The 20,337-nt window shown below is 38.9% G+C and overlaps 1 protein-coding gene across 1 annotated transcript in view; it reads right to left on the bottom strand.

Moving 5' to 3' along the window:
- Window positions 1-1,692: 1,692 nt before the first annotated feature.
- The window catches only part of LOC128607271 (alpha-2-macroglobulin-like), a 30,766-nt gene continuing 12,121 nt past the window's right edge, over window positions 1,693-20,337 (bottom strand). The window contains exons 11-30 of the mRNA XM_053623945.1: window positions 18,597-18,746; window positions 18,322-18,456; window positions 15,258-15,327; window positions 14,965-15,175; window positions 14,664-14,889; window positions 13,967-14,093; window positions 13,278-13,399; window positions 12,800-12,848; window positions 12,360-12,443; window positions 12,045-12,221; window positions 11,642-11,723; window positions 10,053-10,209; window positions 9,595-9,669; window positions 9,007-9,169; window positions 8,235-8,428; window positions 6,939-7,154; window positions 5,320-5,438; window positions 4,416-4,524; window positions 4,177-4,242; window positions 1,693-2,651 (exon numbers count right to left, since the gene is read on the bottom strand). Coding sequence (XP_053479920.1) covers window positions 2,442-2,651; window positions 4,177-4,242; window positions 4,416-4,524; window positions 5,320-5,438; window positions 6,939-7,154; window positions 8,235-8,428; window positions 9,007-9,169; window positions 9,595-9,669; window positions 10,053-10,209; window positions 11,642-11,723; window positions 12,045-12,221; window positions 12,360-12,443; window positions 12,800-12,848; window positions 13,278-13,399; window positions 13,967-14,093; window positions 14,664-14,889; window positions 14,965-15,175; window positions 15,258-15,327; window positions 18,322-18,456; window positions 18,597-18,746 — 2,742 coding nt within the window. The 3' untranslated portion in view covers window positions 1,693-2,441. The remainder of the gene's footprint in view (window positions 2,652-4,176; window positions 4,243-4,415; window positions 4,525-5,319; window positions 5,439-6,938; window positions 7,155-8,234; window positions 8,429-9,006; window positions 9,170-9,594; window positions 9,670-10,052; window positions 10,210-11,641; window positions 11,724-12,044; window positions 12,222-12,359; window positions 12,444-12,799; window positions 12,849-13,277; window positions 13,400-13,966; window positions 14,094-14,663; window positions 14,890-14,964; window positions 15,176-15,257; window positions 15,328-18,321; window positions 18,457-18,596; window positions 18,747-20,337) is intronic.

Genomic DNA, 20,337 nt, shown 5'->3' with positions numbered 1-20,337 from the left:
ATAAATAAAATAATTGTTATGCACCAAACATGTCTTACCTAATTGGCTATATCTGAGATAAGTGGAACATTATGTACATTTCTTTTTCTTTTCAAACCATCCCTGATGATACCTGATGACACCTTATAATGGAGGTTATAGATGAGCTTTTGTCTATGTTTCCTGTCTGTATTTAGTTTGTTTATCCGCTGTAAAGAACATCATGTCTGCTGCTAATCATTCCCAGTCTTCGCTGAAATCTTCTCTGAAAATCCGGTGTCGATTTCTGAACTCCACAGATTTTAAGAGCCAGACGTAGACGTGAAGTCCATCGCTGATGTAAATAACTGTATCTGTGTATGTAAATATGCCACAATGATATAACCGATGGCCTTAACAATGCTATTTATACTCAACCCATTCCCAAAGTCGTAAAGATGTGTGAAGACATTTTTAAAGTCTGTCCTGCTATTAGATTTGTATCATACCATCCCTTTAAATTGTTAGCACAGTGGATTAATTACAGTGATAGAAATATAAGTCTACAGTATGTACAAGGAGGGATGTTCTCAAATGATTTTTGTCTTCCTCTTTTCTACATTTTCTTTTAATTTTCCTGACTGGCTCTGACTGCAGATCACAGAAAGCAGAATGAACCTGCTAATGTTTTCATGTTCACCCGCTAGCTAACTAACTGGAGCTAACCTGACAGGATTCCTGACAGGATTTAAATCTTATTCATAAATTCATAAGTTATTCATTATTCAGCTCTGCTTATGGTGTCTTTTTAATATTAAGTCAGTTCATAAAGAACAATGTTTTGTGATTAATAAATGTTTTGAAGCAGCACACAGTCTAACCTTGTTGTCTGTTTGGCAATATGAAGTATTTTTGTCAAGTGTCTCATTTTTTCCCCTGAGCTTTTGGTTTGATGTTTGTAAAAATTTTGTAGAAGTTTATTATCTTCATTGCAAATACTAGCTGGCCTACATCAGGTAATCTGACTGTACCTTATCCAGTATATTACGTCAACAACAGCCATACAGTAATGTTCTTTGCCCTGAACATGACACCAGTGTGCAACAGAAGAGCGATCAAATTACAGAAAACACGTTCCGTATGAACAAACTGCATCTTGTAGGAAAGCATCAGGCTCAGTAATGAAATCCTGATAAAACTGTCGTTAATTAGAAACAAGGCTTTGCTGGATTAGTAAGCATCTGTTTATTTATTCAGGACTAGAGTAAAATCACTTAGAATTAAGTCTGAATCAGTATGTTAACAATTTAAAGCTACATATTTGCTCAAATATCAGTAATCAGCTCTATATCAGAAAGTAAAATGAAAAGTAAATTAATTAATGAGCTTGTATGAATATGTTTAACTGTTTCTATAGTAACAGCTCATTCACAGGTATTTGTATGACACATAAACAGACTTAAACATGTAAAAGTGCAAGACGTAGCTGGGGAGGAGTTCAGGACAATGGAGTTTATACTTTCAGTGTCTCAGGGTTTTTGTCTTAATAATAATATTGTCCACAATACTAAATGTAAATTTAAACAGCTAAAAATATATGAAGGGTGATTCTTTCATATTAGAGGAAGAAAACACTTTGGGGCATGCTGTTATAGAAAAATTACCACACTTCAGTGTGGTAACAGTAACTCTGCTACACATCTGGCTACGTCACACCACCCTGTCGCTGATTATTTTCCTACAACAGCACAACCATGAGTGTTTAAACTATTAATAATGAACAAGGTTGCAGTCTAGAAGCATGGAACAAGACTTTGCAACAACGGACTATAAATTAAATAAAATACATACATAGACGAGTCGAGAAAACAAGACACAGGTGAGAATAATGATGACTGGAGCTGGAGGAAATGTACTGTATGTACACATGTTTATCTGTTGTATGGGATTTTTATGTCAGAGTTCAAATTCTAAATCTCAACAATACGGTGAAGACATTTCTGCTGCGCTGCTCAGGATCGACACATTTAAACATTTTATTAATATTTTTGCTCAGCACCTCATGAATTGCCTTGTGATTACATCTGCAGAATAAAGACTTTTAAGTAGATGATCTACAATATAAAGAAACAGGAATTTTTAACGTATACAGTATCTCAACAGTATACAGTACATATGCAAAGAATTTTAGTACATGTAGTATTATAGACATGTACAAAGTTGAAATCTCCTGCATTGTGTCCGTTACACTCACACCAAAAGATGTATTGTATGTTTAAGTTGATCATTATAACAAGACAGATTTAAAAAAAAAAAACATTTAGTACTTACTAAACATTTATGAATTTGCTAAGTTTTTACTGTAGATGAAAGTAAAATATGGAGAAAAAAGTGAAAAGGAAAAGAGATGATGGATTAAAGTGCACGTTTTCTGTATTAAGTGCATGGTGAGGTGTAGTCAGTTACAGCAGAGTCACCTAAAGTCAAAGATAAAAATAGAAACCATGGTTAAGTTCATACACTAAGCTTTTTGGACAAAAAAAATCTGCTTTTAATGATTGATAAAGATTAACAGAATGATGCGTACCGGTCTCGTAGTAGTCGTAAACCTTCACAACGGCTGGTTTCAGGTTCGCCACTGCAATGTCCTGCACGATCCTCAGCGTGTACACCTTCTCCACTCCTTTTTTCAGCTGAAACAGACAGAGATATTAAACTAAATTGGTAAATTGCGCAGTTATATAGCGCTTTTATCCAAAGCGCTTTACACTGTGTCTCATTCACCCATTCACACACACACACACACACTCACACACCAATGGTAGCAGAGCTGCCATGCAAGGCGTTAACTTGCCATCGGGGGCAACTTGGGGTTCAGTGTCTTGCCCAAGGACACTTCGGCATGTGGAGTCATGTGGGCAGGGAATCGAACCTCCAACCCTACGATTAGTGGACAACCTGCTCTACCACATGATCCACAACCGCCCAAAATTAATCCTCCTGTTCTGTTCAGACCATCTCTTTATATTTTATAGCAATGTAGAATAAGTGTTCATTTTAAAGAGGCATAAAAAATTAGATTGACCCTAACATCATAGTTTTGATCTTTTACTCTTTTACTTTTGAATGTATAGTTACATTTAACGCTCTGGAACATGATAGTTCTTGTTCTCACTTACGTTAGAGCAGTTATAAAACAGTCGTTCTCTCACCAGCCTCTTTGTTTCTCTCTCAAAGTTAAGAAGACAAAAAATTTTACATGTTCCTGAGAAACCACAACATGTAAACCCCTTTCTGAAGATGAAGAATTATTATATATATTTTTTGTATATTACAGCCTATGAGGACAGGCGGCCGGCGCACAAAAGAGATTGCGTGATTGCCGCTAGGGTGCTGAAAGGACCGCTTCAGCACCACCAATATTTTGGACAGCTGGAGAGCACGTGGCTGTGAGACACACACATGGCTGGCGGCTAATTATCAGCACGGCCACTCTCCACCTTCTAGCAGCCGGCAGGAACGTATAAAAGGGCCAACCTCCACTAGAAAAGGGAGAGAGGGTTCCCGAAACGTGACTAAGGCTGTATTTTGTGTTTCTTCTAGAAGATTCAGACACGATGGAGGACTTCGCTCCCTGGCTGCACGCACAGAGCCCCCTGACTGCCGAACGAGATCTCATCCGCACTTGAAGACCACAGCACGCCCTCTGCAGCCCTTAGGACGACACCAACCCCTGAGAACTTCACCCCATTACACCTCTATTCTACCCACACGCTTACAGAAGTGAATAAAACTCTCAACATTTCTCACTTAAACGACCTCTTGTGTGTCTGTGCTCAGCTCACCGCTGTGTAGGCTTGCTACCAGCTTTACACTGGACTGTCATAAAGCACTGACATTGGAGACTCCTTCCATAAATGTTACATAAATGTCTCTTTACATAAAACGTCACCATATCAACAATTTTACATTTTTCATCTTTTTATTTTATAGAAAATTTATTCTGAACAATCAGAAGAACTTGACAGAGCTGTGATTATTTTTTTATAACAGCAGCTCTGACAGTTTTGCAGCTACAAATCACAGGTTTATATGAATGTGCTCATTCTTATATGTTATTGTTGTGGTTTTAGTTAAATTTGAATAGTTACAGAGATGATTTTAACATGAATATCAGAGGAACCCAGTGTTTTAGTAAAGCTGTGTGTGTGCTCTTACTCCATTCAGGTAGATATTGACTTCACCATCAGCTTGTTCCACAATGTTCACAGATCCATCAGTCGACTGTAAGAACAAAACCATGTATGTGAACACAAACTGATCCAGTAATATGATAACGAGTAAAAGTGTTCGATTTGTGGAATGAAAACTGTTCTGTCACCACGGCTGAACAACTTTTCCCTGATACTCGATGTTCAGTGAATAATAATGAGATTAAAGTTAAAGGTCTACATTACATCTGGACTGCTGTTCACAAGCTTCACAGACGCCTCGTCCGCACTGAATCCAGACAGAAGCTTGACGTTAATGATCACCATGTTGGTCAGCAATCGTTGACCGTTATATCTGAAATTAAAAGATCATTAAAGCCCTCACATTTTATGAATTGTTCATCAAATGTTATGAAAAGTTTTCTAATACTCTAATTAATTCAGCTTTCTAAAAGTAAATTCTACCAGAGAAACATTACTAACATTATACTCAGATTATGTTTTTTATTGCAGTTCAGTGTTTTAACTGTGTCAGAAATCCTCATAAATATATGTATACATGCTCATATAACACTGATATCTGAACATTATGTTTATCCAATGACTCTCACAGATTTATATTTATCTAATCAATAAGTATCTTGTGGCCCCACAGTAACTTACATTACAGCAGCTATAAACTGTCGTTCCCTCACCACCTCTCTCTTTTCTCTCTCTTGAAGTTAATAAAACAAAAATAAAACCCAGCTTGTCGTGTTACAGAGAAACAGCAAAGAAGTGTACACTCCTCTGTCATGAAGATGTCGGAAAACTGAGTTACAGCTTTACCTCGGACTGTTACAAAGCCCTGACACCGGAGACTCATTCCATAAATGATCAATAAACGTCTCCTTACAGAAAACTTCTCAAAGATGCTAAGTATCAACCAAGGAATGTATAAGGAAAGATAATTAAAAGTCTTAATATCTTTGCTGCATTTTTCCTACATGCATGCTAACTTTTGCATTCACTGTCAACTACATTGTGACAACAATTTAATAACTGTAGACATGATCCACAATAGTAAGCAAATATGCATGAATGTATGTATGCATATATTAATTGAATTAATTCTCCATTCTCCGTTTTGTCATTTTGTTTCGGAGCTCACCTGACAGTAATTTTCACTTCCAGAGATGGATTTGGGACCTTGCATTTTCCAGATGCTGAGGCTGAGATAGTAAATGAAGACTGGTCAGGAGGAGGAGGGATGTTGTAGCACAAAGTGAACTAGAAAGAAAAAAAAACCCACAACTCATCCTCTTTTCAGTAGGGTTATACAATATTATATAATATATAATATACATATTATAAAAAAATATATAAAACATACATAGATAATGTATGATAATAATAATAGTAAAATATGCTAAAAATTATTTAAATTGAAATATAGTTGAGATTGTTGAAAAGTCCAAATTATCCCTCATAAGTATTTTAATAAAAATAAACTAGCTTCCATCCTGACGTAACGGTAAACTCGTTAGCGTAGTTTTCATTTAACGTGAGGTCACAGTTGCAAACAGTGAGCGTACTACATTAAAACATACTTAATTGATCTTGATTAATTAGCCAGTTAACAGTAAATCTATTAAGCAGCTGAAACATGTTACTTAGGGAGCACTGAAGAGATGAGGACCCTGTCCTACTACTAGAAATGTGCTGGGAGCTTTAACATTTTTACAGTTTTCTTAAGTTTCTTCTTTTATATTCTCATGTTCGAAAGGGCTTCAAAATATATCTTAAGGTCAGTGTTATAGAAGGTAATATATGAGGGGGATTTAGTTCCTCTAATCTTGTGAATGTAAAACTAAAATAATGAAAAGATTAATGATGTAATTTTGTGTTTCAGAAAAGTAAAACATCACAGGGTTTTAATTAATTAATTAAAGGGTTTGTTCAATTTTGACGTGAACATTAAATGAGGTAGAGAAGTTTCTTATAAAATTATTATTAAAATGTTCATCAAAAACGATAAGCCCATTTACTAAAAGTTGGGGACTTTGTAAGGTTGAATCATTAATATCTACAACTGAAGATTTGGTTAAAGTTGGTATGCCACTGGGGATAGCCTTAAATATTTTTTAAAAAGTCTTTTTCCATTTAGAAGTGTATAATTACCCATTCTTGTCAATAGGCTCGTTTACAATTAATACGTTATGCTGGAACCAATTCTTCATGGACAGTGACTTGTTGTTACATGTGAAATTATCATTGTTCCAGATAAAACATCTATTGGGAGAGAAATTGTGCATGTACAAAAGTGAAAAGTACGGTAACGCTTGTTTGTCATAGTCACGCTAAAACGTGCTTGACAGTTAAAACCCATGGATTTGTACAATGTTGTGGGCGGGACACTTCAGATTCTAGACAGTATTTAATTGGACAGAAAATCTGATGAAGTTGAAGTGTAGAATGATGCCATCAAAATTGTTGATCCGTATTGGTGTTAGAGAAAGACGGTAATGAATGCGTATATCTTCAAAGTAAACTTGTTTATGGGTAAACTGAAGGCAAACATGTTCATACGAACAGCCTGCAAAAACAAGGGCACGGTGAGGAAGAGAGAGAAACCATCAAACAGAAAAAAGTGATATAACATTACACACTTTTTACCCAATAATTCTCATTTCCACACAGAAAAAAAGTCACATTCATAAAGATTTCAGTCATATTTACACCTGAGGAACTGTGATAAGAAAGTAAAGTAGGAAATGGTGATGTACAGACCTGCACGTACACACAGCCTTTCCCTTGTGCTGTGACGTTGTAATCTCCAGGAACCTCCTCCAGCTGACTCTCCTGATACTGCAGCCTGTTACTCTGATTGATGTTAAACGTGTTAATCACCCCTGATGGTGATGTTATAGTAACAGTAACAGCTCCTGCTGGACTGTAGTTGACGAGACTGAATTTTGCCAGAGCCTGGAGAGCCACGACAGTGTCCTGTATGATGGATAAGAGTATAAAGAGAACAAAAATGTGATCAAACTCTATTCATGATGGAGTTGTTATATCAAAGTACAAATTTTAATTTAAGTGAGTAGTAACCAGATGTGTGCTTCTATTTAAAAATAAAAATAAAAAATGAATTAATAAATAAATAAATTGCATTATAATAATAATGTTTATTTGTAATTAATGACACAAATATTAATAAGTAAAGTACAGTAATAATTAGAGGGACTTGATCCGAACTAGAGTCCAATTATGAAAGAACTCTCACTCTCTGGTAAATTTGTACTCGAACTTGAAACGGACTTGGGCATTTAGATTTTTTTCCGAGTACAGTCCACATCGCGTGTAACATGACAATAAAGGTAATAAATGAATAGCAACATAAAATGAAGGTAACTACAACTGAATGAAGGTCTCCCTCGCTCTCATCGTGCGAGTACCGGATTGAGTTCTCTTTAGCGGCTTATTACGCTTGGACGGTCAAATAAATACATACACACGTCAACATGCAGGTCTGTCTTATGTCTTAAATGAATGGAAACAGTTGGGGAAAAATCAGAGGTGTGTCAGTACAGTATATTGACTCTTTACATTAGGTCAATTTTTTACATAGAATATAAATATAGTCTAAAGCACAAGGAAAAGTAATTAAAAGTAATTGGACAGAGCAAGATATGGGCAAGGGCTACAAATTAAGCTAAATAAACTGACCACTGTGTCCAAGTAAGTGAATTATGCTTTAATGATGCATATGTATATGCTTAAATATACTAAAAATGTAGTCTATACTTTGGGACACATTTGTAGATTAGCTACTAGAGCAAATTCATAAAGAATATAGGAAAGTAAATAATATAGATGTCCAGTTATTCCTTTCATTTTACTGTTCAATTCGGTACATCATAAAAGCTTGTCACATAAGCCATGACATACCTGTTAATCTTTGAATAGCATTTGTGCAATAATTAGCAAAGTGCAATATGTTTTTTTGTGTAAAAGGTGTGAAGTTAAAGGGGGAAAGGCCATGCAAACTGTAAAGTATGAGACTGATGTGTTGAAGCTTTGTACCTGTGTAGACCTGAAACCCCCGAAGGCATTCTGCTGCTGAGAAAGCCAACGGACGATGCTGGCGCTGTAACCCAGGCCAAATCCGGAGAGCTGGGGTCCAGACATCAGAGCCAGAAGCACATACGAGGTAATCTCCACCTCCAAAGAGTCCGTCACAGACCCACTATCCACTCTGCTCCAGTACCTCCCGCCTCCTGAGGGAGATATTAGAGAAATACTGAAGCCATTGACTCAAGGTTGTCCAATGAAAAGGTTTAAAAAGGTCTGAATGTGTTTGAGCAGTGTACATTTCCATATGGATGATTTCTGGGTGGGAGAGATGGTATACTCATTCCCCTGTCAATCATAGCAACACTAGATGGTTGTTGGTGCCTGTGAGCTTGTGTGCAGAAGAGGGCAGAGAGCACATTCCTCCAAGTGTGTTAAACTGCCCTGTTACACAGCATGAGCAACAGTTGCAGTTGGCTGGAAGAATCATGCGTTAGCCTTCACCCTCTCTGCTTAATAGATGTCTTATGATAGTGGAAGGCTGGATGCTGGGTGAGAATTGGGTGATCAAATTGGGAAGAAAATGAGGAAGAAAAGAAGTTCCATTCTAGATACAGTTATTCAGAGCACTAAGCAGATACAGATAGAGACAGTGTCATTATGTTACACCATTATTAAATATTGGCCTACACATGTACAGCGCCCTGTGTCAGCTGTTGGAGAACGTTTGTCAATTTTTCCTTGTGTGGTGTTTTGATAGACAGACAGACTTGGAGCATCAAACCTGAAACTATGGCCTTTGCATCCAGGTCTGAGATGAGAGTGTTCTTCATCCCCTGATCTCCAGCTAGAGTGAAGGTGTAGAAAAGGAGAGCCTTGGCGTAGGTGGAGTTCACCTGAGTGTACGCATTCCTCAGGCACTCGAGACTCCTGTTCACCACAGGATCCTGTCATATACATATTAACATGTGTATATCATGATCCATTCATGAGAGACAAATCAATATCTTTGCAACACAAAATGCACATATAAAGATCATTTTTTAAAAGTCAGTGTTGTCAATTTCGGTTTTATTTACAATAACTCAATAACTCAAACAAGTTGTTCAATATACATTTGTGTTTTTCGTATATTATACATACAATCATCTCAAATTAACTCAAGGTGCTGGTGTTTTTTTTAAGCAAACACCTTAAATACAAAACTTTAAACTAGGCATTAATGAATAAGTTTTATTAGTTGTTGAAAAACTGATTCATTGAAAAATATTTTTATATTTGTTTATCATCATTATTGTGTATCTTTACATTACCATCTGTAATGACCCAAAATTCACTGAATAAAAGTTCATCAGTGAAACAGTTTACTCACTGCAATTGTATAATTGAGCTCCAGCATTGCAGCTGCGACGTACGCCGAGAGAGTCACCTCATCATTCACCCCTCCCTGAGAGACCGAGAGAGATTATTACTGTAATTCTTCAGACCCAAAATTAAATTATGTTAAAATGAAATATAGTTTAACTCAAAGCACTGGTAGATTCTATGGATTCTTCGTAACATGATAAGCTGTATAACTCAAGTGTTGTTTAACGAACATTAAAAGTAACTATAAACTGATTAAAAAAAGTGTCAATCTTTAATACATAAAATAATGTAATTGTTGGCACACAGCAGTATTATTAGAGGAATAAAACACTCCAGTACATGCTGTTAGAGGAAAATAATCAACATTAACGTTGTAGCACTAACTCTATTTCATCACACCACCTGCTGTTAATTATTGTCCTCTAACAGCACTTGGTATTGGACTCAGACTGGTCTCCTGACCTGCATGTCAGTGTGGATGAGTTGTCCCACTGAGGCAAAGCATCCGTTAGCCTGCTGCCATTGACCGAGCCAGGCCTTCGCCTGATCTACAAGCATCTGATCTACAAAGATGTATCGCTTGGCACTTCCGAAAGACTTCATCACGAATGCCGTCAACCTGAGAACACAAACATGATCAGGTCTGTAGTCTGAAATCAAAACCACAATGTTTATTTGGAATGTAGAAAACATCGCTGGACTCATTTGTGTTTCAGATGTCAACTTAAATGCATCTATATATAAATTAATGTGGTTTTTAATAGTTTTTTTGTGAGATGTTTATTTATGAAAGGAGTCTCCTGTGTCACCGCTTTGTAACTGTCATGATCGTGCTGGCAGATGGCGCTGAGGCGATGACGTGCATGGGCAGCTGGAGAGTGCGTGCATGTGCTTGAAGTGTGCATGGACGCTAAGACTGTGATTACAATGGACATGTGCACTTGTTTTGGTTCCTGTTATGTACTGCCTGGTTCAGATATTGGCGGAGGTGCGAGGGTGTGTTTTGAAGTGTTGCCAGCTGTCAGCATTTAAGATAATTGTGACTGGTTATTTAAACCCCTCAAGTTGCTACGCACGTTGGGTGGTATTAGTGTAGCGTAATGACGGATTAAAGGGAAGACGGAATGTACAATGGTGCCAGGCAGTAATGTGTCCATGCTCTGTCTAGTTTCCTGTTCCTAGTTTCATGCTCTATTTAAAAGAGTGTTCATGCCATAGTTAGAAGAGGGTTCATGCCATAGTCAAATGAGTGTTTTCCGCCAGAGTTAAATGAGTGTTCATTCCATAGTTTAATGAGTGTTTCCTGCCTTAAGTGTAAATAAAGGCTTTACTTCTGCGCTTACTTCCTGTTGAGTCCTTTTTCATAACAGTAACTGTCAGAGAACTGTTTATAGGCTATGTAACAGTGAGATCAGGAACTTTAGTAGGCTTTCCACAACATTAAATGTAACAATAAATGGATAAAAAAGCATGATGTGTCATTCATATTTATTAATAATTAAGAAAATTTTCATTGTTGGCATTGTTGTGGTATAAGAGGAATAAAACTCCTAAAATCTCCTAAAAATAAAAAAGAGTAAATCCGCTTCATCACACTACATTGTTATTGATTACTTTACTAGAACAAAATGACACACCTATTATTACTTACATGACGACTAGGCAGTGTCATGTATCTAGAAACTCTGGACTCCAGTTCCCATCAGCCACTGCACTGCACTACCTGTCACATGACCACCTGCACCTGATTCAAGTTTGGTTAATGAGCACTCGGGTGTATATATAGTCATTGTCTGCACTGTTTCCTTGTCTTTTGTTGTCTTAGACGTTTGTCTTTTATGTCTCAGTGTTTTGTTTCATGCCACAGTGTTATTCCCAGTTGTCTTCGTGTCATTGTTTTGTTGAACGTTTGTTTAAATAAATGGTAATATCTGCAATTGCTTCTGCCTCGACCTCAGTACGTGACAGGCAGGGGGGTTGGGGGGGAAGCGTTTTTTAGTCTTTACTTGTTTAGTTTCAGCTTTTTTACAGCTGCATTCTGTGAGACTCACCATGTGTTGCCTGATCGATCACTCATCCCAAAAGCACTGTAAGATCCATCAGTGTGTTTGTAGGTCAGTTCTCTCTGATATCCTGTACAGGAAATGAGACAAACAAAGAGTTGTGTGATGTTAATGCAATGTGTGTGTATTTTTTTTTTATTTAAATGTAGCTATTTCCACCCACTATTTAAGTCTTAGGAAGGGAAGAGAGAGAGAGAGAAATTAATTGGATGAACACAAGACTAGTACAGTCATCAACAATAAACTATAAAATTAAAGCAGAAATATTGAAAACTATTTTTATGTACTTCTTTCCATTGAAAAAAGGATTAGCAAAAGGGACACTTGAAGGAGAAATGGTAGAGGAGGTGGATGTCAAAAAGGTCTCATTTGAAACACTCAAAGTCCTCACCGCTCACGAGGTAGGTCTCGGCTGTGCTCCTGATCTGGGGCGTGAGCTGGTTGGTGCTCTCCAGGTACAGCAGGATGAAGATGTTGGGGGCGAAGAGTAGCATGTTTTGCTCTCCACAGCCGTACGGCATCGCCAGGAGACTCGCCAAGTTCTGTAGAGCTCGGCCCATCAGATCTCCTGCACAGAAAAGATTATTTAAAGGCAATGTGCAGTGGAAATCACAATGTGAATAACTTGCTTTGTTGCTGAGTGTTATACTGAAATGGTACTAATAATGGTCCAAACTGATGAAATAGAAACAGTTCTTCAACTAACCCAGGACAGAGACTGAGGCCATGGCTGAACCTTCCACGAACACCTCAGGCAGAATCAGTGAGACGGTCGTCTGAACAATACCATCTACCAAAACAAAAGCCAAGGGGAAAACATGTGGTACAACTGCATAGACCCAGTGTTTAGTTCTTAAACAAGACCCTTAAACTGTCGTCAGTGTGTATGGATCACATCCTGTCAAACATTCTTTGATTAATTAGAAGTAAATGTCATATAAATGTAACCGTATAGAAGTAACCGCATGCCTCCTCCTGAGCAGTGAACCCTACACCAAATAATCCATGTATTTCTGAGCAATGAAATCATAAACTGCTCTGTACTGATGCACTAAATGATCAGTGAACAATTCTAAAACACCAATGATAATATGAATCAGATGGTTAAACGTTATAAATAAGGTGAAGGAATGAAGTGAGTCTGACCTGGACAGAGAAGTTCATTGTAGCTTTTACATAGTTTGGTTCCCTCAGCCTGAAAATGGCAACAGAATAATACATTTGTTCTATAGTCAACAGGAATGCTGTACATTTACATGAGTGGTTATCAGAGTGGGATCTGTAGGACTTTTAAGAATTTTGTTAAGGTAATGAAAATCACTCATTTATTATTGAGTACTATTGAGTTTGTTATATTTGCCTGTTTGACTAGTCATTTGAGTTGATTAGGGTTTAATCCAAACCTGAATAATAATGTGTCCTGTGAATGTAAGTTCTGAAATATAAAGTTTCATATCTCCAAGAAACAAACAGAATATTACTGTAAACATTTAAACAATTAGCTTAATATTTGAAAGGTTGGATTATGTTATAAAAATATATTCTGTACTGAGAAATGTATTTTATCCTTCAAGAGGTCTCTGGCTGGATTATATGTTAGTAGTAATAATAATAATGTAATCACCTTCACTAGCAGTCTTTTAATGACCATGTCGATGCGTCCTTTCTGTGGTACAGTAACTGCACTCGCCCCACACAGAGTCGATGATTGCACAGCCTCCGTCGTCACATTGATGCTTACCACCCCTATAACACACACACACACACACACACACACACACACACACACACACACACAAAAAAAAATAGAAACTATTCTCTATGACTGGAGAACCCACTATTGCTAACTGGTAAAGTATAAGACAGGATGCATCAGTCAGCTCTACGATTAACACCCTTGATAAAGGTTAAAAAAAAAAAGGTTTTTGCAAAATCTATTTTTGGTTTATTAGCTCATGTTGAAAATCTGAGAGGAATCTAATCTTTATTTTTTGGTATTATCAGGTAACTAGTGAAAATCTCTAAGAAAAAATAGTGTTTGGTTTAGGGTTAGTTACACTTTGATGAATTTATAATATTTAATCTGGATTTTCCATTGGCGGTGAAGTGATGACCTTGTGATAACATAAAAGTCAGAAATTAGAATGTGTCTTATGTCTGGTTTTAGTGTGCTGTTTGTAAATGTCAGGAGACAGCTGTGGAACAGAGCAGAAGCTATTTTAAACTATTTAATATTTAATTATATAATTTGAGAAGGTTTACATTTCCATTTCAGCATTTTCTATGAACTTTAAGTTGAAAACTTTGACGTACCCAGAACCAGTGGTGTGATGGTCCAGGAGAAGGTCTGGCTCTCGTCAGCACACAGGCAGCTTGTGTAACGGCAGTCTTTACACACTTGTGCTGAGAATTGATTTGAGCCAGCCAAACTCACCTTTACCTTTAACAGAGTTTTCATTCCATCAGCTATCGGAAAACTAACCATACTTTTTCCTCAGTTGATCCTTATTCAAGGAAAGTAGTGTGACACCAGATGACGCCACAGATGACATCACAGAGTAATTTGCATATTCATTGAATCACATTGACTGGAATAAAACATGTTCTAAGGAGTAGGAGGTGTCCAGAAAATGTGCCAGTGGGATAAACAATGCTGAGCAGTGATTTGCTGTTGACTTTACACACTGGTGGAGTCAAGTGAATTTTGCTGTCTCAGCTCATAACCAGCAACTGTGATGTGAGCTGGAGGGACATATCAAGTGCAGGACAGTCACTAATATGTGCGCAAAAACCTCTTGATTTGTCACCAGGCTCTTTTTTTTTAAAATAAAGTTGCTAAAGGTATCTAAATAGTCACAAAATGTAATGCTAACATCAGTCAGTTGGCAATACTATACATGAGGAATCCTTGTAGGAAATTAAAACCCATCTGAATGTCATTTTCTCTTAACACTGTGATGCCTTATCTTTTTTTTCAGAAAATAACTAATAACTAAACGTGTGAGCTCACCATCATGCAGCTTTGGAGGTAATTGAAGACGGTGGCTTTGAGCGTGAACACTTCTCCTCGGATGACGGAGCTCGGCATGGTGAGGCTCACAAAGAAAGGCTGGAAGGCAGTGAGCTGGGTTTTCGGTGCGACTCCGAACCCAACAGATGATGTACAAAATGCACCAGCCTGCCATGTAGTGATGGAGTCTGGAACCATTTTAATAACAGTCGTTGATCCAGTCTGACTGTAGAGGAAAAAACACTGACTCAGTAACACAGACTGAAGAAAGTGGAAACAAAATTCAATTAAACATGCACACCTGACTGAAACGAGATCCCAAATCCACGTCTCTGGGAAATATTTGCGGATCGTAACGACTGGGGCAACTGAAGGAGTTGTTGATCTCGAGGTAGTTGAAGCACTTGTTTCAACTGTGGTTGATGCAGTCATGGGTGTTGTATTCATGGTTAATGTAAGCATGGGCATTATATTCCTTCGTATAGGCATGATTGTTTCTTCTATGTCAACAGCTGCGGATGGAGCAATACAGTGATATAACAAACATATCATGTCAAGAAGGAAATGACTGGAAAAAAAAAACCCAACACTCACTTGTTTGAAATGGAAAACACTCAATAGGTTTCTTGACTATGGCATTGGTGAGTATCTTGATTCCAACATCCTGAAAGAAAAATGGGAACACAAAATTATTTTTGCATGTTCAAGATAACATTACACGTCGACCTACATTTTTAAGATTATGACATTTTCACAATATTGCTTTATAGAATTACTACATGTATAGGTCTACCTGTATAGGCAAAACAGGAACAGAATTATGGGAAAAAGCAATACTCCATGGAATTTACATGGAAGGTACTGCAAGAGGTATGATATAGTACTGCAAATGATATTTGGAATCATCCACTATGAAAATGAGTATACTGCTGAATAAGTAATGAATAAATCACTCAATGTCATACTGTAAACTAATTAATGTTGGAGTGGTGTGATAAATTAGGGTTACGGTTACCAACCCAAAGTTGATTATTTTCCTATAACAACATGTCACCAGGTGTTCCCATTCAAAGGGAACTTTGACATTGCATTTAGCATAACACTATGCGAGTGCCTCTCGCGCATGACCAGCATCTGAACTTGTGTAAAATCATGCCTATTTATAGGCCTGTCATGATCAGGTGGCGTGGCAATTAAGCGTGTCATGTGATATAAATATGGCACATGTGAACTGTGCCATCAGCCTTTATTATCTTCAGCGAAAGACTGCATGTCAGTCGTTTGTGTAAAGAAAGAAAAAGACACTTCAATTCCTTGCTATCTTTTCTCAAAATCTCAGAACATTTCTATCCCTTTAAAAAAAAAGAAAAGAAAAAAAGGAATGAGCAAGAGAGAAAAATATGAGTGAGAGAATTCAGGAAGTGTGTTACGGTTTGCTCCCGTTTCATCACGTGGAATAGTGCAGACTTTCTGTGTGAAGTGTCTTGGGATGTAGCATGCAATGGCAGCCTCGAGAGGCTGCGCATGGTAATGCCTACATTAAGCAGCTTGGCTCGCGCTCTTATCGGAAGCCGAAGCGAGTTGGGTTTCGGAGCATTGTGGATCCGGGCCGTAAGCTGCCGAGGCAGCTAGCCATCTCAGGTTTGGGGGATCTCTTATGGACCCGGAAGAGGAGCCGGAGACAAGCGATGGCCTATCTCTTGCTCTGTCTTCTGGGTTCGGCTCTCCGCTGGATTTTGGAGCTCGCATCATGACTCCTCCTTATGGTATGGAAAGGGGGGGGGCAGCGTATAAAGAGCTGCTTGAAGTGATTACTAAGGCTGGATGAGCCTTTTTCTCCCCAGTGAAAGTAAATCTCTCACACTGCAGAAACTCCCCTTTCTTCCATAAGTGCATGACAAAATATCAGGCTTCTGGAGGAAAACCATGCATAAGACGTATTTATAAGCCCACGATGTTGGATTATTCGGCCATTGTGGGGAATGAACAGCATGGCTATTTAGCTATGCTGAAGGTGGAGGAGACGCTTGTGAGCTACCTCTTTCCACTGACGGCAGATAATTAGGGGGGTCGGCTTTGCCATCCAAGCCACCGTGGCATTGGTGGGCTAGGCCTATGCAGTAGTAGTCTTGCTTGTGGGTCACTGCAGACAATGACAGTTTTTCAGACCTACCAAACAGACCTGCTGAGTGAGTTTGACATCTGGTGGCATTCAGTGAGTTCCTTCCCTGTTGTCTCGAGCCAGCACTAGTGCAAGGGAGACCCAGAAGGCAAGTATTGCAGCCCGCCAACCCCTGCAAATAGCCAGTGGACCTGGGCGGCCACAATCACGGCCTGCTACTAGGCCTGTCTGAGAAAGGTCATGAAGGCCAAGCAGGCAAAGAAGAGCGCTACTGAGGGGCCGTGGACATATGTATCAGGGGACATGAGGTTGTAAGGGCAGTTGGCCCCCAGTGCTACTGTAGGGCTTCCCCTAGCCAAGGTGGCCGCAAGTTTTCAGTGTTCTCTGGTCAGGCTGTCAGGGGCCCTATTTGAGCAGTTAGTGTCAGCCTCTGAGAAGCTTCTGACTCTAAAGGTAGTTCTTCTGTTGGCTCTGACATCTCTCAAGCGAATAGGAGATCTACAAGCTCTCTTTGTTGCCCCTTCCTGCCTTGACTTTGCCCCTGGATTAGCCGAGGCCTTCCTGTATCCTATGCCGGATAGAGGTGCCTACATCAGCTGTCCACCATGTGGTGTTGCAGGCTTTCTGCCCTCCTCCATTCCCCACACGGGAACAAGAGAGAATGCACCTGCAGTGTCCAGTAAGGACTCTCTGTACTTACGTCCACTGCTTCAGCCAGTGGCGTAATTCGGAGCAGTTGCTTGTCTGCTTTGGCGGCGACAGTAGAGGTGATGCTGTGTCAAAGCAGTGCATCTCTAATTGGATAGAGGAAGCAATCCCTATTGCTTATTAGGCGCCCGGTCCCGCCACGGCTCTGGGCATAAGGGCTCATTCCACTAGGGCGGTCGCCTCTGCGAAGGCTTTGTCCAAAGGGGTATCCTTACAGGATGTGTGTGCTGCTGTAGTTTGGTCTACGCCACACACATTCATTCGTTATTACAGCCTGGATATAGCGCATGTAACCCTGTTCCCTGAGAAGGGAATGAGATGTTGCATAGCTTTATCCTACCAGGGCAGGCCTGTGAATTGTGTATTCGCTTCAGATAATAGAGGCTGATGGCGCGGTCCACAGGTGCCATATTAATATCACGCGACGCGCTTAATTGCAACGTCACCTGATCATGGCAAGCCTATAAATATGCATTGATTTTACGCAAGGTTCAAAGCCGGTCACACGCGAGAGATGCTTCCATTTTGTTATGCTAAATGCAACGTCGAAGTTCCCTTTGAATGGGAACACCTGGAGACATGTTATAGGAAAATAATCAACTTTGGGTTGATGGTTACATGGGTAACCCAGACGTTTTCTTCATCTTATACCACAGCAATTTGACAAAAATGACAGTTTTTAATGTAGTATCTCATACTGTTTATAGGTCCATTTGTGAAACGTTAGTTCCTGTTCTCGTTTACATTATAGCAGCTAAGAAAAGTCATTCCCTCACCAGCCTCTCAAAAAAAGGTTTTTTTTTTTTTGAAAAATGCATGATGTCTTACTTTAAATGTGTTGTACACATCGATTTTACCATAGTTTGGTATATAAACTGGCCTCCCCCAGCATTCGGATGAATCCTCATCATAGAAGTTGTATGGATATCCTAATAACGTCTTGACAGGCAGCATGTTGAACACCTGGAATAATCAGGTGTGATGTAATTCCTCAAAAAGAGTTCATTGTAAATCACTGTTATAATTAACAACATTGCACCTATTGAAAACAAGTTATTATGTAAATGAGTAAACTCAAAGACATTTTGTTGAATTCAACATACAGATTCCGTGTTGAGCTCATTCTCTGGTCGCAGCAATAACAGACTCTGATCGATGGCCCTCACTGAACACAGTGATCCTGGGGTGGCTCTCAGGATCAAAGACACCTTAGCACCAGGAAGCTCCGATGATTCTGAGAAATTCAGAGACACCTGAAAGACCACAACAATGTAAGTAAGTAAGTAGGTAAGTAAGTAAGTAAGTAAGTAAGTAAGTAAATAAATAAATAAATAAACTTCTGGTCAATGCAAGAATTTGTAATTTATCGAAACCAACATACCAATATTTTATTCAGGTATTGTCAAGTTCAATACTAAATGTAATACTTATTAAACTGTTGCTTCCCATGGTTGTCTTGTTGCTATATTAAATGGAAATGTGATGTCTATCAGCATCTTAATTATAAAACTCTTTTGCCTCAGCACAAACCTCTGCTTTTGGTGGAAATTCAACTCTGTGAATCACTATAAAATAATCACCTGAGAACACCATCCCCACTATGAAGGCAGATAGAACCCAAGTGCAGAGCCAACTGAAAACTGATGTGCACAAGGTGCTAACCAGGGTATCGGGAGTAGAGAAGTGGGGCTAGGCCTTTGAAAGAAAACTTAGGACATTGCTGAATGATTGTTGAGTAGCACTTCGAGGAACTCCTCACCCTATGAACATTTTTTCCTTCAGTTGGCATTGCCAGATATCTCTGGTCTGAGTTTAAAACAGCAGGTAGAATCCTTCATTCTTCAGTGGCAAGGATGCCACCTTTCAATTCAGATCTCACCAAATCAGATGCGATTTGGTGAGATCTGAATTGAAAGGAGTTGAAGGCTGGACAAGGTTGCGGTCATGCAGTTAACATGCTCTTTAATGTTGCACGGGGATCTGGGTTGGTGCTCTTGTGGGATGTGGTCAGTATTTAAAAAAAAAACATGGACGAGACAGTGTTTTCCAATTATAGGGGAATCACACTCCTCAGCCTTTGAGGAAAGGTCCATGCCAGGGATCTATAGAAGATACTCCATTTTACAGTTGAACCTACAATCCAGAAGAATCATGCAGTTTCCTCATAAGCCATGGGCCAGCTCTTTACTCATGCACAGCTTTGGGATAAACAATGGTTGTATGCTAAGTCAATCTACAGGTGTTTATGGATTTTGGAGAAGGCCTATAATCATGTGCTTTGACATTGAAGGGAAAGGTATTGCAGGAGCTCAGGTAAGGTATCTTGCTGCTGCAATCAAGTCTCTGTATGAGCACAGTGAGAGATCTATTTTCTGTATTCTTGGTGTTAAAGTAGGTGTGGAACCTCATTAAGGGTTTGTCTGGTCTCAAACCCTGTTTATGTTTTTCATGGATGGGACATCAAGACGCAGTCAAGGTTGGAGAGTTATTTGGTATGGGGGGCTAGTACTATTACAAATATTTGAAGATGGTGTTGTTCTTTTGGCATAATCCTAAACCTAATCAATAATCCATTCTAAAACATTTGGCTGCTAAGTTTGAAGGGAGTGGAGTGGGATGAAAACCAGCACCTTCAAGTTCTAGGTCCCTAACTCCCTTCAGTTGAGGAGAAGACTGTTGATCTGGCAGAGATTTAAGTAGTTTTGAGTGATGGAAAAACAGAGCACAAGATTGACAAACAGATTGGGTCAGCAGAAGCAGTGTTACGATTGCTGTACTGGTCCATGGTGTTAAAGAAGATGTTCCGTTTTTGGACAAAATGGTCTGTTTACCAGTTAATCTACT

This window comes from Ictalurus furcatus, chromosome 5, assembly GCF_023375685.1.
Source record: "Ictalurus furcatus strain D&B chromosome 5, Billie_1.0, whole genome shotgun sequence".
NCBI classification, from domain to species: Eukaryota; Metazoa; Chordata; class Actinopteri; order Siluriformes; family Ictaluridae; genus Ictalurus; species Ictalurus furcatus.
This window is presented reverse-complemented; position numbering and strand designations above follow the sequence as displayed.